The sequence below is a fragment of the Centruroides vittatus genome, unplaced genomic scaffold (assembly GCF_030686945.1).
Source record: "Centruroides vittatus isolate TY-2023 unplaced genomic scaffold, ASM3068694v2 contig_2682, whole genome shotgun sequence".
NCBI lineage: Eukaryota > Metazoa > Arthropoda > Arachnida > Scorpiones > Buthidae > Centruroides > Centruroides vittatus.
In genome coordinates this window covers 900,696-920,490 of record NW_027121707.1, presented here as the reverse complement: position 1 = coordinate 920,490, position 19,795 = coordinate 900,696, and the positions used below count along the sequence as shown (strand labels likewise).

At 37.7% G+C, this 19,795-nt stretch overlaps 1 protein-coding gene across 1 annotated transcript; it reads left to right on the top strand.

The window, feature by feature from the left end:
* The first annotated feature begins 4,121 nt into the window (after nucleotides 1-4,121).
* Nucleotides 4,122-17,611, top strand: LOC136971681 (uncharacterized). Its single transcript, XM_067266154.1, has 7 exons — nucleotides 4,122-4,501; nucleotides 4,705-4,951; nucleotides 5,299-5,511; nucleotides 13,711-13,785; nucleotides 14,302-14,424; nucleotides 14,524-14,651; nucleotides 16,800-17,611. Exons 2-7 carry the CDS (start codon nucleotides 4,705-4,707, stop codon nucleotides 17,007-17,009), a joined length of 996 nt encoding a protein of 331 aa, XP_067122255.1. The 5' UTR covers nucleotides 4,122-4,501; the 3' UTR covers nucleotides 17,010-17,611.
* Nucleotides 17,612-19,795: the final 2,184 nt, after the last annotated feature.

Sequence of the window (19,795 nt, the reverse complement as noted above, 5' to 3'; positions counted from 1 at the left end):
TTACACAGAACGTGGCGCTTAACGTGTAAGTGCGTGAGAGCGAGAATTCGAGTAAAAATTAAAGGGTGTATATCTTCGTGCACAGTGATGTTGTGTCCGTGCGCGTGTGTGTGTGTGATCGAAGAACGTCTTCGGCATGTCTATAAACAGAAAAACAGTAAATTACGATACGAGAATAAGATGTGTTAAGAAATGAAACGAAAGAGTTCTTACCATCGGAGATTTCGGAAAATATTCACACGTCCACTTGGTCCTCTTCGTGGTAAAGTTGGGGAGAAAGAAGAATCTCCCTCCCAAATGTTCCTACAAAACACAAAGACAGTGAGAAAAGCAGAAGTTGATTCATTCATTACCTAAGGTGAAGATTATTACCGTTATCAGACAGTCTTTCTTCCCGAACAGTGTTATGACAAGAGCGAAGGACCTGACCTAGCCTAGCCTAACCTAACCTAACCTACCCTAACCGGAAGCTCAATCCTCATAACAGCTGTTTGGGAAGAAAGGTCGGCCGAATGTCGCGTCCGGTGAAGAAACGTGTCACGTCCGGGTGGTCACAATCGGTAGTCAAATCCGTTGTCGTCGACCGAGTGTCACGTTCGGGAGACAAGTCCGTGGGTCACGTCCGGGAAAAGGTGTCTAATCCGGTAAAGATTAAATAGAAAAAAAAATAATTAAATTTAAGGTTTTAGTTTAAATGTTAGTACGACAAGAGGAAAAAAAATTAAAAAACCTCTTGCCTTCTTATACTACGTTAGTAAATTGAAACTAAAACCTTAAATTTAAATGATACTTCAGAAATAGCAAAGGAAAAAGTCGTTCACACCTCTCGCGAAGCGACGCTTTTTCCTTTGCATCCTTGCCCACACCGAACGAGAGGATCCCACTCGTTGGAAAAGGGAGGAATGATCGAAACATTCCTCCCCTCCCAGTGCGGCAAAGATGATGTCGTCAACATGGAGACATTTCACTTTTTGAAACAAGTCCGAACAGCGAAATGCCTCCTCTCCGTTCAACGCGGAACAGAGAATGCTGTCGACACCTTCTATTCCTGAAGTCGTTCCCGTGAAGAAAGAACCCCTTCCGCAATTGATGGAAGAAAGTTCCTCTTCCCGCTCAAAGGGGAAAAAGGCCCTCTCTTCATCCATTGCGGAAGGAGGACGCCCTTCACACTTCTTCATCTTCTTAGGCCGCAGCCACCGCCAAAACCGCCAGTCCTTCATTCTGCAAAGAAAGAAATATATATATTAATGGGATTCGGATGTACTTAAGGCAGAAAAAGTTCACGACGAATCGGAATTCGGATAGCTCGCGTTAGATCCTACCGGAAATTGCTAGAACGTTCCAACTGTCTTTGCAGTAGAGACGACCGACCCGGAACGAAGAAACTCTCTTACGTGTAATTTGTATTTGTACGACAGAAAATTAAAGACACGCCGCACGTAGCCATGCGGAAAAGGCACTCGAGCCCAAGTCGTAACAAGTGTTTCCTTCTAGAGCAATTTACCCTAACGTGTACGTCACATAAACGCAACTACGGCATTTAAAAGGGTTTCGTGCAAAGAAATTGCCAACGAGTCGACCGAAACACAAGACAAACGTACGAAGAAGCGAAACGTGCCCACAGCCCAACTCGCCATTCGGGACACGAACGTTTAAGTGGCACAAAGCATTGGAAGATCGACTGCACTCGGAAAAGAGCACCTTGTGAAAAGAGACAAAGAGCCCAAGGAAAAGAATTCTTTGTGTCAGCCTGTATAGATGTATTAGTATTAGATGTGTTTGCAGACAATTCAATTCTGGCAAAATAAACCGTTGAAAAGCGTTGTAACTAATACATAAATTGCATGGAGAAGTCGGAGGTCGAAGGGCGAAATTTTTGACCCGTCGAAGGAACATCCCATGCTTCAGAATGCCGTCTCCGTCCATCAATGTTACCAGAGTATATTTCAGTTAAAATTACGATGGAATTCGTATTTAAAGTTAATATTAAATAATTTTTAATTGAATTTCTATAAATAATTCTTATTCTTTGACAGTGTTTATAAAATATAAATTAATTAATTACGAAAATAAGCAAATACTCAATCCGTTTTCGGCGCTTCGGTCGCTTTCCAATGTGGCGGCTCGTTTAAAAGTCGTTTCGGATCAAGGTCCTAGAATATATTCTAGGACCTTGGTTTCGGATGGTAATTCACAAGATTCGGAGAAAAGGCGATCCGGCCAGAATCTCCATATTAACGGAATGAAATAAAGAAAAGAAAGAAAAAAGAAGAAAGAAATTCACAAGATTTAAACGCAAATATGCCGGCCGATGTCGTCTCCGAAAGTTGGACTAAACGAAACGAAAATAAAATCTTACAGCTAAATAAAATTCTAATTAAAACCTTACTTGGTGTAATGACGGCGTCCAAAAGTCTTCTTAAAACCACTTCGGGTAACAAACAACACTGAAAAAAGGCAAAAAACACACCGAAAACAGGAGCAAAGAGCGCACACGTCCGTCCGGCAAGCGAATAACGTGCGAAGCGACGCAAAATCGTGTTGCAACAATAGAAATGGCAATGTTGCCGTTTCTATGGAGATTAGAAAGCGCCTAACGAATTCGAACGCGATTGACGTAATGGATTCTTTTTGAATTTTAAGGCTAAATATCTGCATTTTTTTACGTTCCTATCCCCCGAATGACGACGAATTGAAATCGAGACACTCCCTACCACCCTCACTACTACGAGAATGGAAACGAAAAGCGAGTTGAACACTGCTCAACTCGCTTTTACGTTGGTTTTACGACCTGCTCAGGCGTAAAATATCATGATCACGTGATTAAAAGCTTTTACGGTGAGGGGTTTTACGGCCCTTTTACGGCTAGTGGAGTCGCGGCCTTATAGTTTAGTTTCGTAAACGTTAATTAAAGTGGCTTATATATTAATCATGTACAGTACTTCCACGCTGACGGCAGGCTCTTAGCATCTCTCTCGTTTAAACATCCTTCCCGTAGCCTACTTCTATATATTTCCATCTTCTCCGCCGTCATTGATAAAGTGGGGGAAGATATAGGTTTTATAATTGTTGCCTCGTCCCATTTTACCACCGAACCTTCGACTTGCGACATTTGCGACAAAATTGTAGCATTGGATCCTTTTTTTTTACGTTATATCTATGCTCTTTTAGTCTTACTCCCAAGCTTCTGTTGGTGACGCCTATATAGGCTTTCTTAAAATAATTTTTATCCGTTCAACTCGACTTCCCCATGATTAAATCTTGAGTGCGCCATTGAGAATCTGGGCATTTCGGAAATGTTCTGAAAAATGAATGAGGAATTTGTGTGTGTTTTCTTTCAGCTCGTTTATTTGTTTGTATACGGCAACGCGACACGTGGGCGATCGGCGGAGGGATGATGTCTTCCGAGAGGATTTTCTATGAGAAACTGGCTCCTATTTAGGGGTTACAAATACAGAGAAAACCCAGAAAACGCCACTTGACCAACCGGTTGATGAGGCGAGAACCTACGTTCAACTACCACTTTTCAGTGGTTTTATCCACTTGGTCACTAGTTCTTTTAGCTCTTCTGTTTTTCCTAATGAGAAGTTGGCACCTCTAATTGTAATCCGAATTATTTTCATCCCTACTACTTTACGGAGGGGGCTCACCAGTGGCCAAGCAGTCTTCGCTCCCTGAACACTGGGAGTTCGGTCGGACTGGCTTGTCCACGTGGAGTTTTCCGGGTTTTCTCCACGTCTGTAACGCCTAAATAGGGGCCAGTTTCCCTTAAAAAGACCTTCCGGAAGGCACCCACCTAGGTAGATCGCCCAAGTGTTGTGTTGCCATAACTAAACAAGCAAACTTTATAGAGAGTTTTTTTTTGTTTTTGCATCTTTTCGTCCTATGGAAATAAAAAGAAGAAAAATAGCTTTTGTAAAATTCTACTTTCATTATCACAATACTACACTTTAAAAATGCAAAATACTTATTTATAAATTTACTAAATATATTATAGAATAGTCTTTCGAATTCAAACAGGATTGCGGTACGTTAAATCGAACTGGTGGTGTGACGTCATCACCCGCAGTAACGTCACAGAATCGGTCCGTTTTCGGAACGCCCTCTTTCGGTAGCCGATCTCGATGGAAGAGGCGCGGAGCATCCGCATCGGCGTGCAACGAACTCCCCGACAGAGCAACCGCGCCGAAAAATCGATTCATCGATCTCTGGCCGGCCGGACTGTCGGCCGACGGTACGTCTTCCGTCTCCGGACGGGGGGTCGACCGGAAGTACCGAATCGGGGATACGGTCCGAAGGAGCAAAGAAGGCGGGGTCGTTCGTATTTCCGGTTCGAATAGACAGAGATCCATTCCATGGGTCGTCGGCCGGAAGAAGAAACCGCTACACGCATCGGAGACTGCGCCGATCGTTGGAAGACGCCCGAAACGGCCGAAGAGTGGCGCTTCGAGTAGACGCATCGAAAGACGGGAGAGAATCCCCTGTCCCTCCGAAAACGGAGGTAAGTATCTCCCGTTTCTTGGGAGCGGTCGTTCCCTTTCCGGAAGATTTCGCTTTCTTCGGGATGTTCCTTATCACTCCAAACTAAACGTTCTTTCTTTCGAGCGCGTAATTCCGTCCCGGAGAGAAGAATTAATTATTTAGAGAAGAGACGGACGGCAATTGGAACAAGACGCAGCTGACGATCGATCGTCGTACTTTCAGATGCGGCTCAAAGCTCTCTTCCTGCTTTTCTTCTGCCTCTTGGCGGGAACCGTCCGCTGCCGGGTAGCAGAAGAAGACCCTTCCTGGACCGGAAGACGCGAGAAAGAGGACGGAAAGGACCACCGGCGGACGGCCTTTCCGGAAGTTTTCCGGTTCCGTCGAACGGAACGTCACCGAGGACGGACGACGACGTTAAGGGAACCCGAAAGGATTCCTTCCTCCTTCGTACGGACTAAGAGGCAGACGGGTGAGTTCCTCCTCTTCTCTTACTGGTACTCTCCACTCCCGCGGAATCGGCGCCTTTCTGTCGTTCTCAAACTCTCTCCATCCATAGACAGGATCTTTTCTAGAGATTCGCTGGCGCAAACGTGAGGAACGACGAAAGATCGAAATTGTGTAACCTATATATAAATTCGTATTAAAGAAACAGAGTAGTCACACACTCTTCAGGCCGTGGCTTCGAGTAGAGATTACGTCGCACTCTTGAGGCGATGGTCTCAAGAGTGTGTGACGTATCGGATGAAGAATACGGAAAGAGTTTGGGAACGGAAGATAAATTGGAACGTAGCAATCGACCTGCGACCTTTCTTTCAGGCGAAACGAGTCGATCGGAAGAGAAGGGACGGGAGGAGAAAGAAGAAGCGATTTTTAAGGACAGAGAAGACTACGACAGCTTTTTCCGCAACGAGTATTACCGCATTCTGGCCCAGTCCTTCGCCAGCAGCAGAAGAAAGAGAGAAGCGGAATTGCTGTCCTCCGGGCAGGACCTAGACGACGACTACAGTTCGGAACAGCGGAACCGGAAGCGTGAGTCTTTCATAATTGTATTCGATATAGAAATGACAATTGAGGGATCATTCGTAGTGGCGAGTTATTTTATGGGTAAAAAGATCAATTGCCTGTTGGTGGGGCCCTAAACCCATCTTTTATAAGAAAATATTTCCCCAAAATATACCTCGAGAGAAAAATCACTGTACATGGGTACACTAATTCAAATTTGGCTGGACCCCATGAATCTATTAACGTGCCAATGATCACTCGCTTGAATCGTTTCTTATTCGACAGCGAGCGTAGATTAGTAATAGAGAGCAGACCGTCGAGAAGGTGAGGGAAGCTAAGGATTTTTTCCCGTTTCCGGAGTAAATTTTAGAATCCGCAGTGGTTCCTATCCCTATAAAATTAGTATTATTTTTAATAACAGAAAGTAAACTCTTTAAGGCCGATTTTCATTAATAAAGAAACATTCTATGCATTTCATTTGTTTAAAAAATTAAAAGAGCCCGCCAACAGGCAAACGGGGCCCGCTCTACTCGGGGTGCCATATAGGCTCTCGACTGTCCCGATAGAAGGAGTCTAATGGTTTTGTAGTGAAGCCAATGGCTGCCATATTGGTAATCCTAAAGTGGAATGATCTCGATTTACCCTACTTTTACTGTAAAGGAAATTAATATATTGAACGTAATATATCTCGAACTCGAATAAACGACCTTTACGATTTCCAATATGGCGTCGACTGACTTCAGCTTGTTCGTTGCACAGACACAGTAAATCTCCCTGTATTTTTGTGCTCTCCGTTCTTCGATCGATTCCAAACTTGATTCTTAATTTACATAATGCAATGTCTTAAAATTTAAATTCTATGCATTTTCAGTGACGATGATAAATGTAGTATGTATATATAGTAATTGTGTAGCGACTCCCCATTTAACATCGTTTTGTATAACGTCACTAATAGGGCCTTTTGTTACAACCTATTATGGATTCGGTATGAAGAATGGGGCCCGACTTATCCACACGGACTATCCAAGAAAAATTTTTGGGGCTGTTTGGCCCGTCCGGGATCTCAGCTTATTTTAATAGTCACGTTTATGTCACAAATCACGTGAACAACATATTTCAGATCATACTTAGAACGTGAAAAAGTTGGAAAGGGGCTTTTATTTGGTTAAATTATGGTGGATTTTGATCACGTGCCAACAACAGCAAATAGAGTGTAATCACGCAGTTAGCCTCTCTGTATGTGGGTTCTCTAGGGTATACCACGTAGTATATCGTAGTGGCAGATTGAGGCTCTAGGCCTTGTGAGCCACTTTAAAAATAATTTGGGCTACGTTTCGAGGAATTCTGCTCTACTTTTTATAAAATTCTATCTGACGACCTGTGAGGTTCTCGCCGACACATGCTGTTTACCTGCAGTTTATTCATATTGTTATACTATTTTTTTGGTCTTACTGGAAAAATATTCAATTGTGCAGCTTATATATAATGCTGCACAAAGTTTTATGGAATGGAGTGGAGTATCGGGAGGGTATAAGGCAACACAACATGCGGGCAATCTGTCAAAGGGAGGTGCCTCTCGGGAGGAGCCTCTCGGGAGGACTTTCTATGGAAAACTGGCTTGTATTTAGGTGTTAAACACGTGAAGAAAACCCGGAAAACTTCCACGTGGCCAGCTCGATAGTGAGGCGCGATTGGCAACCATCAGTGTTCAGTTTGTTTGTTTGTTAAGTTACGGCAACATAACACTTGTGCTATCTGCCTAGGGGGAATGCCTTCCGGGAGGTCTTTTAAGGGAAACTGGCTCCTATTAAGGCGTTACAGACGTGGAGAAAACCCGGAAAACTCGACGTGGCGCAAACCCGCGACCGAACTCCCAGTGTTTAGAGTACGAAAACCGCTTGGCCACTGGTGGGCCTCAGTGTTCAGTAATTTTATCCGCTAGGCCGCCGGTGAGCGAGTTTCATAGATATTACGTGTCCATATTCAGGCAATTTAGCAATTCGGTAAAAACAATTTCAAATCGTTTTGTAATTTCGGGGAATTTGAATATAAGAAACTTTTAAGGAACAATAAAGCATCGAATATGCCGTAGTCAGTGGCGCAGCGAGGGGGGCAAGGGGGTGTATCATGCACCGGGCGCCACTCGCAGAGGGGCGCCCAAATGGTCTCCAAGACAAACTATATGTGTTTCTGGAGGAGGAGGGGCGCCAATAAAGTGTCGTGCCCGGACGCCAGTTATGTTCGCTATGCCACTGGCCGTAGTGGCGAGTTTTGGTACTAACTTTTTTAAGCAAATGTCTTCCGCGTGCTTTGAAATGCCACCATACCATATTGGTTGTATTTGAACTGTTAACTATATAACGTGGAATAGGAATACTTTAATTATGATTGACCATTATTAGCAAGAAAAAGTGTATATAGGAAAGTACTAGGACAATACTTTCGTTCTTTTTAAACTTACTCCTCAAGTGAATTAAAAGTATGGATTTGGGCGCTAACATCATGTAGCCAGTGGTGATATTCGAAATATTTAACAAGGGGTTCGCTAGCAGAAAATTTTTCCCTGACAATCATCGACAAACGAAATGGAAGTTTTAGCTAGAAATAAATACGATACCTTTTGTTGCGATATATCTAATAATCAGTGACGTATTTGGAACGTAAGGGGTCCTGGGCGAAGACCAGGTACCAGGTAACAATGGTATATTAGTGCTGTCGACCTTTTTTTTTTTTTTTTTTTAGGCAGAGAAATTCTTCACCGCAAAATGGTACTCCTGGTTATGGACAGATGTCATCATCTCTCGAGATACATCGTCCTTTTTCTTTCGCTGTCCATAACCCGACACGTGTTCCACAGCCATCTTGTATTATCTCGCGCGCGTGGCATTCTGGGATCTCTCTTATGACTGGATCTACTTTCAAAAACTCTCTTGAATCGATCGCGATTAAACCTCGTTTCGGTCGAGATTGAAACGGTCGAGAGAGAGATCGCACCAAGACATAGTCCCGACCTTGCTCACAATCTAGATTGAAATGCTCGGTGCGAACGGGGTATAATAAGGCTTTAGTTTAGTAGTATTACAGAGTATAATACGCATATTTTAATATATTAAAAAAAAAACAAACCCAGAAATGTTACGTGTGTTTAACAAGGTTCGGGAAACTGAAAATTTTAACAACGGGTTCGGCCGAACCTGTGCGAACCCGTTGAATATCACCACTGCATGTAGCTACTTTTTATCGAAATTATTAGAGAAGGAATTCGGAATAAAATGTTACGTCGCTTGTTTTGAGGTTTTGGTTTATTTGGTATGGCAATGCGACACGTGGGCGATCTGCCGAGGAGGAATGCCTCCTGGGAGGACTTTCTATAGGAAACTTGTCCCTATTCAGGTGTTCATGCGAAGAAAACCCAGAAAACTCCACGTGGCCAGGCGCGAACCCATAATTAACTACTAGTGTTCAGTGGTGCTATCCACTCGTCCTTGATGGGCGTTTCATTTATTTTGAGTCGATTCGAATATTTAATATAATTTTTATGCAGTTTAAAACCCATTATCTGCCAAATTTTGTAATGAAAATTTTTATTTAAATTGCTTAGCAATCTATTTATGGACAATTTTATGTAAATTAAGTGTCACAAAATTTACTCAATATAACAAATTTTTTATTGATCTTCTTTTGGGATTCATGGTAGATACAGTGATAGTTTTTCCAAGATATTGTTGCTCGAATAAAGAAAAAAGTACTATTTTTGACGCCAATTTAAAAAAACACTCTAAATGAAGCCATAAATTACATTTTTTGCATATTTTTTTTTACATATTGAACACGGTTTTTGTCGGCCTTCTTATGTTCTCTCCAAAATACACAACATAAATGGCACGCCTCCTTGACTAAAAGGAAAATGGCGGACGTGTATTCAATTTTCCTCAAACATGGTGTCGCTTCAGCCACTCTATGAAATATGTTCTAGTTCTTTGATTTGGGGATAGATGATATTGAACTTTAGTGGTTAAAGGTTGAGGGTGGGGTAATAGAGAGGTTCTCGAAAACTCCTAAAAACATATTTTGTGCTCGCTGGTAACTTTGTATAATGTAATTTTGAATGCCATCATACCGCTGATCATATAGAAAGGAAGGCTTGTTGTGGGTGGAAGGATGGAAGTCAATTCGACCAAACGTAGCCATTGATTTCCTTTTGAATAAGAGGATCGGTTTGAAAAGTTTGTTTGCATTTACTCAAATCATGTGGACTTGTACAAAGACCAAACTGGCCGAGCGGTTCTGTCGCTAAACATTGGGAGTTCAGTCGTGGGTTCGTGCCACGCTTGGACGGGCTGGCCACGTGGAGTTTTCCGGGTTTTCTCCACGTTTGTAACACCTGAATAGGGGCCAGTTTCCTTTACAAGACCTCCCAAAAGGCATTTCCCCTTGCGTAACATTGTGCACCAGAAAAAGCAACAGGGAACCACTCGTAACTTCCCCAAGATACACCTTGGTGCCTTAACTAACCACTTATTAACCTGCGCCAGGATTTCTGATATTGCACGCAGAGAGAGAGAGTTATATTACTTATTAAGTTATTTTAATTCAGGCATTGGGGCTATTATTTTTTCATTTACTTAATACCTGACTGCAAAATTGTCACATACTGGTATATTGTAGTAAATTTTGTGATTCTTGTGTAAATCAAATGTGTTCAAATACCTTACTCAAAATGTAGGAGTATTTTTTTTATTATTTTTTTTTTGAATAATTGAAAATTATATACCAGTAGCTTGGGAATTCTATACTTAAGTTTAAATGTTAAAAACTTGTTAATTTTATTATGTGTTAGCTTGTCAGTAGGGTGGACATCAGGTTTTAGTACCAAAATTTATTTACATTAATCTCTAAATTATTTCTAAAATTGTTGCTAAAAACATCACTAAACACATTGCTTAGACACATTTATTTGTTATACACTAAGATTTTTTGCCTAATGTAATTATTTCTACAAGAATTGTATTTACAACATATCTACATATTGAAAGTGTTGTTTTACTTAAATTCTAAAATATATAGTAGCGATTGACACTTTGATGTACCTCATTACAATAACTTTACTCTTAAATGTCAACTGCTATGGCAAAACATCATCATAACCTCTTGGGATGCCGTGTGTCGTATATGACACACAATTTTCCTTCCAAAGAATGTGAAGCAGCTCTTGTTTTTTGCCTCCTAAACAATTATATTAGTTATTAACTTCATCAGTAGAGTTTAGTGAAGCTTATTAGACTACTTGCAGCCACTGTGATAGATAGAAAGGAAAATATGAGTGATTGTCTGAGCACATGTTTTTGGAAGTGATCACAAGTATGACTGTTTCATGTAAGTATTCATTTTTCTCTATTACTATTGATTATAATTTTACAATTTAAATGTGATTTTGTTCAGGAGACTTCTAAGATTATATAAGAGTATTTTTTAAAATCTATATTAATAACAGTATTTCATGAGATGAGCTAACTTTTGAATGTGTCGTATATGACACGTTGGTTCTTAATGTTACAATAATTACATTAGAGCCTATGAACTGTTTTCATATTGGCAAGTTATTTACTTTTATAGTTATTTTGTCATTTAGTCAGCAATATGTATCCTATTATTTATTTTCATTTTTTATAATTATTTATTAATAAAAATAATTTATTTTTAAATAAATTATAAATTATTTTGTAATTTGTTTTTGTATAGTTATTTATCTGGTCTGCAAGATTTTGTTTGTTAAAAATTTATAAATTATTAATATGATAAATCATATACTAAAACTAAATCATTGACATTTATTATAAATTTTTCAGTGTCAACAGATGAAATAAGGAAGGAACATGATAGGACACTTGGTATTGATAGAAATTTGTGTGGACTGAAAGGCAGGTCCAGTGATGAAGATAGTGACCAAACATTTAAACCAGTCAGAACATTTATCAACCAAATTATTTTGAAGAATGTAAGTCATTAGATTATACATTTGACGATGATGAAAATGATGCTTCAGCTATGTAAATAGAAAAAGATTTCTTGACATCAGTGCAGTAACAGACTCCACCATAGCACCATACAAATAGATTTAAGCCCTTGCTCCAGCTCCTGCATTTTAGGAAGAACTCTGAAATGGTAAGGAGTGTGAGTCTGAAGAATATTTCTTAAATTATATTCCTGAAAATCTCTTTGATGTCAGTGCTTAATGATGACATGCACAAATCAAATATCACTGATTCACCTGGAAAAACTTATGAACTTTACTGCTGATGAAATGAAAACAATTTTTGGATAGTCTACAGAAGAGATAGTAGAGCAATAAAAAAGAAGAAGAATAACCCACTTCAATATTTGAAATTAAAGTAAAAGTGTCAAAATGGCTATTACATTCAGATAGTACAGAAAATAAAAAAAATGAATAGTGAAGATGAGGAAGAAAAGGAAAATAATAAAAAAATACTCCAACTTCACATCCCAGAAAAATACAATGCAAAAGTGGGGCAAAACACATGCCAGAAATCATTGCAAATGGCAAAAATCACTGCAGCCAAATGCACTGATATAAAAGTGTATGAGCTACAGTGTACTGTATCAAATGCAAAATCCATCTGTGCCTTGTGACAAATAAAAAGGCTTCAAAGCATGTCATATGTAAATATAAAATGTCAATTATTGTATAAAAACAGTCAAATAAACCATTTTTACATGAACAGAACAGTTTGCATTTTGTACAGGTAGAGATCCATTGTGTCATATATGACACATACCATTTTTTAATGACCGAATACAAAAAAATTGAAAAAAATGATAATTTACTAACAAGCGACACCCAAAGGTCAATAATATAACAAAACTTCAATAAAAAAAAAAAATTTTTTTTTAGTAGTGGATCTCAAGAGGATAAGGGTCATTCATTGTTTTATTTCTAACTGAGCAAGGAAGACAACAAAAATAATAAAATACAGTGAGGAAGACATGGCCAAAGGATATTAAATATCCTTTGGTCAACTGGAAACTGTAAAGTCAGGATATTAAATATTCAGCCAAATCATACAACCAAGAACCCCTCTTTTATACAAGCATACAGGAAAATATCCTGTTCAAAGAAAGTGAGTTCCTTTTGCAATTGTAGCTCAAACAGAAGAGAAATGGTTACAAGTAAATGGAGTATTTTTAAATATCTGAAATGTTTAGTATTTAATGTTGTATTTAATTAAACTAAACTGGTGAAATAGCTTTTATAAAATATTTCATTTTTTTTCACTTAGTTCAATATTGCTTTCAGGCATTGGCACTTTCAATGTCAGGTACTTTTGCACCCATCTCAAGGACTTTTTTTTAAACTCTTTCCGTCCTGTGGGCACTAAGAGGCCCTCTTTTAGCATGCCCATTATGGGTAGGCCAGGCCCACAATGGGGTGACTGGGTGGTGAGGGACGGGGCCCGACATATCTGAACGGACCACTCCCTGAAAAATTCCTAGGGATTTCTCGACCCCAGTGGCATAGCGAGGGAGGTGCAAGGGGGTTTATCATGCACCGGGCGCCACTCGCAGAGGGGCACCCAAATGGTCTCCAAGACAAACTATATGTGTTTCTGGAGGGGGAGGGGGCGCCAATAAAGTGTCGTGCGCCAGTTATGTTCGCTACACCACTGCTCGACCCTTCCGGATTCCTATTCCGGGTCTCCAGAGTGGTAGGTTGCCATCTTGATTGCTCGGCCATCCATCTCAGGGACTGGTACAAAATGCAAATTATCAACAAAATACATAAATTTAGTAACATACATGATTACTTAACAATTTTCTAACTAAATTTGCATTTGTAATGCCACAAAACACAATATTTTTAAATTAAACAGTAATTTTGCACCAATGACATTTCATAAATCTTTATAGTAGTTGCAACTTATCCTTAAATATCAGCAATTAAGAAAAAGTAAGGTAAAGTAATTCTGCAGAGGCTTTCCGAGTAAATTATACGGAACTTAGAATAATAGCTTCTAATTATTTTTAGTAATATTAATGCAACAAAAACTTCTATTATTTTAGTTATCTTAAGTACAAATACAAATCAAAAATAATTATAAAACATGATTATTAAAATGATACATCATAATTTTAGTTGTAAATATTAAGATCATCATTATGCATTGGATGTGTTACTGAAATCTAATATTTTATATTATCAATTTACAGTTTTAAAGAAATCTATAACTGCGCATATCAATTCAGATGATAACGACGATTTGTGGAATGAATATAATGATGAAGGTAAACATATCATGTACAGTAGAGAGTCGTTAATCGGAATCGCCGGTAATCGGAACGATTTTCAGTCGGACTGTGTCATGCTAAATCGAACGTTTTTGATACTAGATTTACTTCTAAAGTATAATTTTCATGTTTTTATATTCTTCAATATATTTATTTTGTTTGTACAAAATAAAGAAATAATTTTTAACGATACAATAGCCTCGATTATTATTATAAAAATTTTCATTAGGCTTAAAATCGACGAAAATTCAACGCGAAGCGACACGCAACGGAGAAAAATTTCAACATCGGATAGGTTAATATATTTTTTCGTACATAATCGGTAATCGGAACAAGTGACTAATCGGAACAACCCCAGTCCCCAATTGATTCCGATTTTCGACTCTCTACTGTATAAAAATTTTTGAAATTTATATATCAGCTTTCTGTTTTACAGTATTTTTGTTGATTAGATCATACCATTGATTCAATTATAATAAACTACAGATTAATAATTAATCTATTACTATTTAGAAACAAGATTTGTTCAGCCTCAGAATGCTGGATTCCGTCCATTGCCGGGTTTTAGTGCTCGCCCCGTTTCGAACTCTGACTTACCATTTGGAAAATGGAAGTTTTTCAATGAAGAGAAATATGGTAAAATATATAATAATTGTTTTTTGGAAGGTTTTTGTAATGGTTGAAATCTGAGCTTTGAATATCATTTTCATAAATTTTAATTAATATAATTTTCAGATCAAGAATGTCCGCCACTTTACTTAATAGCCAAGGAGTGTGCCGCTTTAGGGGGAATTATGCCAGAAGGAAATCTAAAAAATATTCTTCTAAGGGCCTGCAATTGGTTAGAAATTTGTTATTCATGTGTAAGTTCTAACTTATTATAATTATACTCTATATTTTAAAATTATAATGCAAACATAAATATGAAAGTAAAACTTGTGTATCATTGAATGAGAAGATATTGTATTCAGTTTAAAGTGTAGAGTGGTATGCTATGATTCATGGTAATTTCTGAACAGTCAGTCCAGTATAGCAAAAACAGTGTTTAAAATTGTAAATGATTATGCCTAAGCTTAATCATCTCAAAACAAATGTTTAATTGAATTATATGGTTGCATGAAAATCAAGCAAGAGAGAGGTATATCCGGCCCCAAATGGTGAATCTGGTTGATATCAGGGCTACATTAAGCCCATAATATCAGGTTCACATTAAGCTGAAACAGTACAGTGTTTACAGATACTATCCTATAAAAATTCATTCTAAAGATAACGTTTTATAAGGTTAGCTGTAAAGAAGTCGAATTGTTTCTTTAGTCTTTTTAACACTGCACAGATTGGAAGACATAACAAGTATTTTATATTGTTTTTAGAAATAATTTACTTTATGCTCTGAATACTTTTTTAGACACTAAAGCATTATTATTGACGTGACACGAACCGGCAGTAAAACTTTATATTTACATAATTCCTTTATAAAATTGTAGAAAATAAGAGAAATTATTATGTGCATGGTACATAAAGTATAAGAAATGTACAGAAAGAGAATAAATTAAAAATAAAAATGATAGTCTTTCACACTCCATTCTATCATTTTTATTTTTAATTAATTCTCTTTTCGATATACATATCATAATGCACCCTTTATGAGGTTAAGTTTGTATCTGGAAAATGGATTTATTAGACACTTAAAACATTTGTTCTGTTTCAAAGTCAACACAATTTTAATTAAGCAGTATTTAAATTAATTTCAATTTCGAATAACAATTCAAAATTTCATGTTTTTATTCTAATACAGCTGGAAAATTTGAAGATTTTGCTATAAATAATTTAAATCTGAATAAATACATAATTAGATCACTGTAATATTAAAACAAAACATTATCTTACATTCTTTGATTGTGATGTTAACTGTAGATAGAATTTGCTGTAAAACACACAAACTCGGTCTGTTGGTGATAATATTCTTAAGCTCAGATATTAAATTTTAACACAAATACTGTATTTTAAAGGACAATAGAAAAAAGTTCGGAACGAAGCGTGCACTTCATAACAAATCTTTACTTGTAGGCTACTACTGGAGTTAGATTTGTATCTTCCCCGTAGTCAACTTCTGTCTGAAATATCCATAACAATTTACACAATAGTAAAATTATAAATATTACAATAAAAAGTCCACATCAATGTGGATTTTTGTATTAAAATATAAAATGTGGGACATTTTAATACAGGTGTTTTAATTTTTTTGTAATTTTACTATTAGATATTAAAGTAGTTACTTCTATATTTAAGAATATCAACATCAATAAACTGAATTTGTGTGTTTGCTTTGTTGTTTGAGCTCGCTTTATTTCAAATTGTTTTAAGTAGTGTGGTTCTATTGCTTCTGTTTAGGAGCATTGATGCTATTAAATTTTGGTGTTTAAAGATAGATGCTGTGGCGTAGCTACGGTTCTCCGGGCCCGGTGCGGAACCAGATTTGTGGGCCCCCGAAAAAACTTTTCGGGTCTTTTTTCTTGTGATTTTGAGGCCCCCATGGGCCTATCGCTTTCCAGGGGCCCGGTGCGGACCGCACCTACCGCACCCTCCTAGCTACGCCACTGGATCAAGGCGATGGAAAGATGAAAAAATTGGCACTCCTCTAATATTTTTAGTGAGAAATAATGGTTAATGTTACCTTAGGTAGCCAAGATGGCGGCTCGTCTCTAATTCCAGCAAGGAAACAGTGGGACCCACGTTCTAACCTAACCTATTCTAATAATTTGGTTGCTAATAATTATGATAATTTATTAGAATAGGTTAGGTTAGGTTAGGTTAGAACGTGCGTCCCACTGTTTCCTTGCTGGAATTAGAGACGAGCCGCCATCTTGGCTACCTAAGGTAACATTAACCAAAATAATAAAGTTATTGAGAAAGTAAAAATTGTATGTTACTTGTCATCATAACCCTCATCACAGGATTATTTATTTTTAAATTTTGGATCATAAGATTAATAAATTTTATAACTTTTTTAGGGTAAAAATAATGGACTTCAACTCGACGACTGCGACACGGGATTCTTGTATGGTATTCGCTCGGTATGCGAAGGTGACGTTCCTTGCCAGGCCACCGGAAGACTACTACTACTGTCTCTTCGTCAGACGGGAATCTCGCAGAGATCTCTGACGTCTGTATGTAATGCCGATCGTTGCATAGAACAGTTCCTCCTCCAGCCTTCCCCTTGATGTTCAGGATTTTTCATATATTAATCACTCGGAGCAATAATCTACATTACATTTAGGTAACATTCTTAAAGAAAAAAAAACTCAGTTCAAAGTAAAATTCATAATAGTAAAATAGCCATTTTTTGCATACACAAAGCCATTTGATAAGATTTGCACCTATTTATTTAATTACGTAGCCAAATTATTTTATTTCATATTTCTACTTAATTAATGGTAGTTTTGTTTGAATATTGTATATATAATTATTTGCATTTATGCTAATACTAAGGTTTTCGTCCATGAAAACATAGTCTTTGTGATGTAAATATTCGGCGCTGTACGAGTGTCGATAATAACTCGAACGTCCCTTATACATTTATGCATAAATCTGTATTGAAGGTTTGGGTAGACATTTTCTTTTCCCTATATTTTATTTTCCAGTCAGGTCGATCCTAGCATCCACTCAACATGATCTGACAAACCTTCCGCATTCTGATTGGCAAGTGGAGTAACTAAGGGGGGAAAACGTGGGCACATTCCCGCACACCAACCTTGGGGGCGCCAAAATGAAGCTATGAAATTTTTTTGTAATTAACATTGAATCAGGAACGTCAGGTATGCGGTTTGTCTCATGCGCTAAAAGTATTCGACACTGATAATCGGTCGCCATTTTTGAGGTAGTTTCTTAGAGATTCAAAATATTCAAAAATAATCAAAGTTTAGAAGTGTTTAAAGACGAAAATATTTTTAAAATAAAAGCACAAATAATGGCATTATTATAATGTATTCTTACAATAACGATCTGTCATTAATTCAAAGATAGATCGTTCTGATCAAATAACTGGCGTATGCAGAAATATTTTTTCTATTTAATTAAATTAACCACTGATGAACTGTTTCTTCTATAAATATCTTTAAGATTCATTTATTCGAAATATACTCGATCGAAAGAAGTCGGATAAACGGCTGATGATGATGATGATGATTTATACATTAACATTTTCATAGATGATCGAATGGTCGAGGCAGAAAAAGCGTTGATTTACTGCTTCAACGTGTTTGATCTTGGATCAGTCGATCAGAAAATTCCGCCGTGGTGTTACGGTCGATGCATACAAACAGCAAAATTAAAATGAAAATGAGCATCGACGACAGACTGAGCCAATTGTCTCAGTCAATTGTCAAGGTGAAAAGAGATGATTGGTGGAACGTTGATTGTCGTACTAATTTTGCCGTTTATGCGCATTAGCTTATAGGATTCTAGTGTGAATTTGATTCAGAATCCTGTAATCTGTCACAGATTGGGACATCCAGTGACGCACCCAGAGGGAGAGAAGGGGCCCTAGCACCCACAAAATGAAAAGAAAACAAAAACAACTGGCGAAATTTTCTAAAGTGTTTTCCTGATTAAAGTCAATTATTTTTATTTATATTGTGTGATGTCTTCTATTTCTACATTACTTATGAATCAGGTCACATAATGGTGAATTTCGTCGAACTTGCATTAAAAATTTTCTTTATCTGTTCAACTCGGCTCCCCCAAGATTAAATCCCGAGTGCGCCATTGGGTACATCATTCTCCATCCCTTGCCCGTGCTAGCCGACTTTATTGCGATGGGACTAGTCTCTATTAAGCAAAACTGTAGCAAGTCATACAAGGTAGACGGCCCGTTATCTGCTGTAATTAAGCATTCGAATAACCAATTGGTTCCGGACTTGAGAAATTTTCGTGGATGACGGTAACTGGGATCGCGACATATCCCAGAGATTTGTGCTGATCAATTTCCGGGATCTGTTTATTGTGGGTCTGACCGAATCACGATGTGATCATTTGAATTATTTTGGAACATTGAAAAACACCGTTTAGTGCTCGTAGCGTGGAAAACAAAGTGCATTACCTGAAACGTGATTTTTCTACTTTCGCAATGCGATAAAGCTGTAGAAGTACTTTCTAATGGTATATTTCATTGATCGATTAACTCCAGACACCAGCACATTGTAGGCTATGGGTCACAATTATGCCTAACTGGGGGAGTTCCACTTATAAGGAAAGTGACCAATATGGGAGGGGAACGATGTCCCGATCTGATATACTGTCCACGGCGTGTAACATTTCACGGTATAAGTGCACTTTCGATAAAGTCGATATGACTATTTTTTGGGTTGTTTATTTTAAAAAGGTTGCACTTGTACCTTGTTACCTTATAAAAAAAAATAAAAATGTACATGAAAAAATAATGAAAGTCATCATCAAAAGTTGAAAACATAAATGAAACGATTTTTCGAAGTACTCTAGTACTCGTCGATCGAAAATGGCGACCAATTATACTCGTATCTTCCTCGGTTTCCATCGATCCTGTACCTTACTTGCTATTTCTAGAAGTGCATTCTGGTGAGGAATATTAGTAATTTTATGGCGAAAGCTTGATTGGGAAGCGAGCTAAACATTTCCAAAACCTTTCATTCATTTTAATTCGAATTTCTGTCCGTAAATAAGCTAATTCTAGGATAATGAGCTTTAAATTCCGAATATATCTTGGCTCACCGACTTACGCGGAGGAACCTTTCGTTTTAAATTAAATGTTGCTGTATGAATAACCATTTTCATTTCTTAAAGGTTGCTTTTTTGTCAGGTATTTCATTTTAAACAGAAAATTGTTCGAGTAGTTAATTTTATTATAATTACACTTAATAACATTCACACTCGATAAAACGTAACATCGAGGTCGTTCGAAATATTAAAATGTTTAATTTACTCGTTGTGTTAGACTTTCCTTACTATCGGTTGAACTTTCGTAAATCAAATG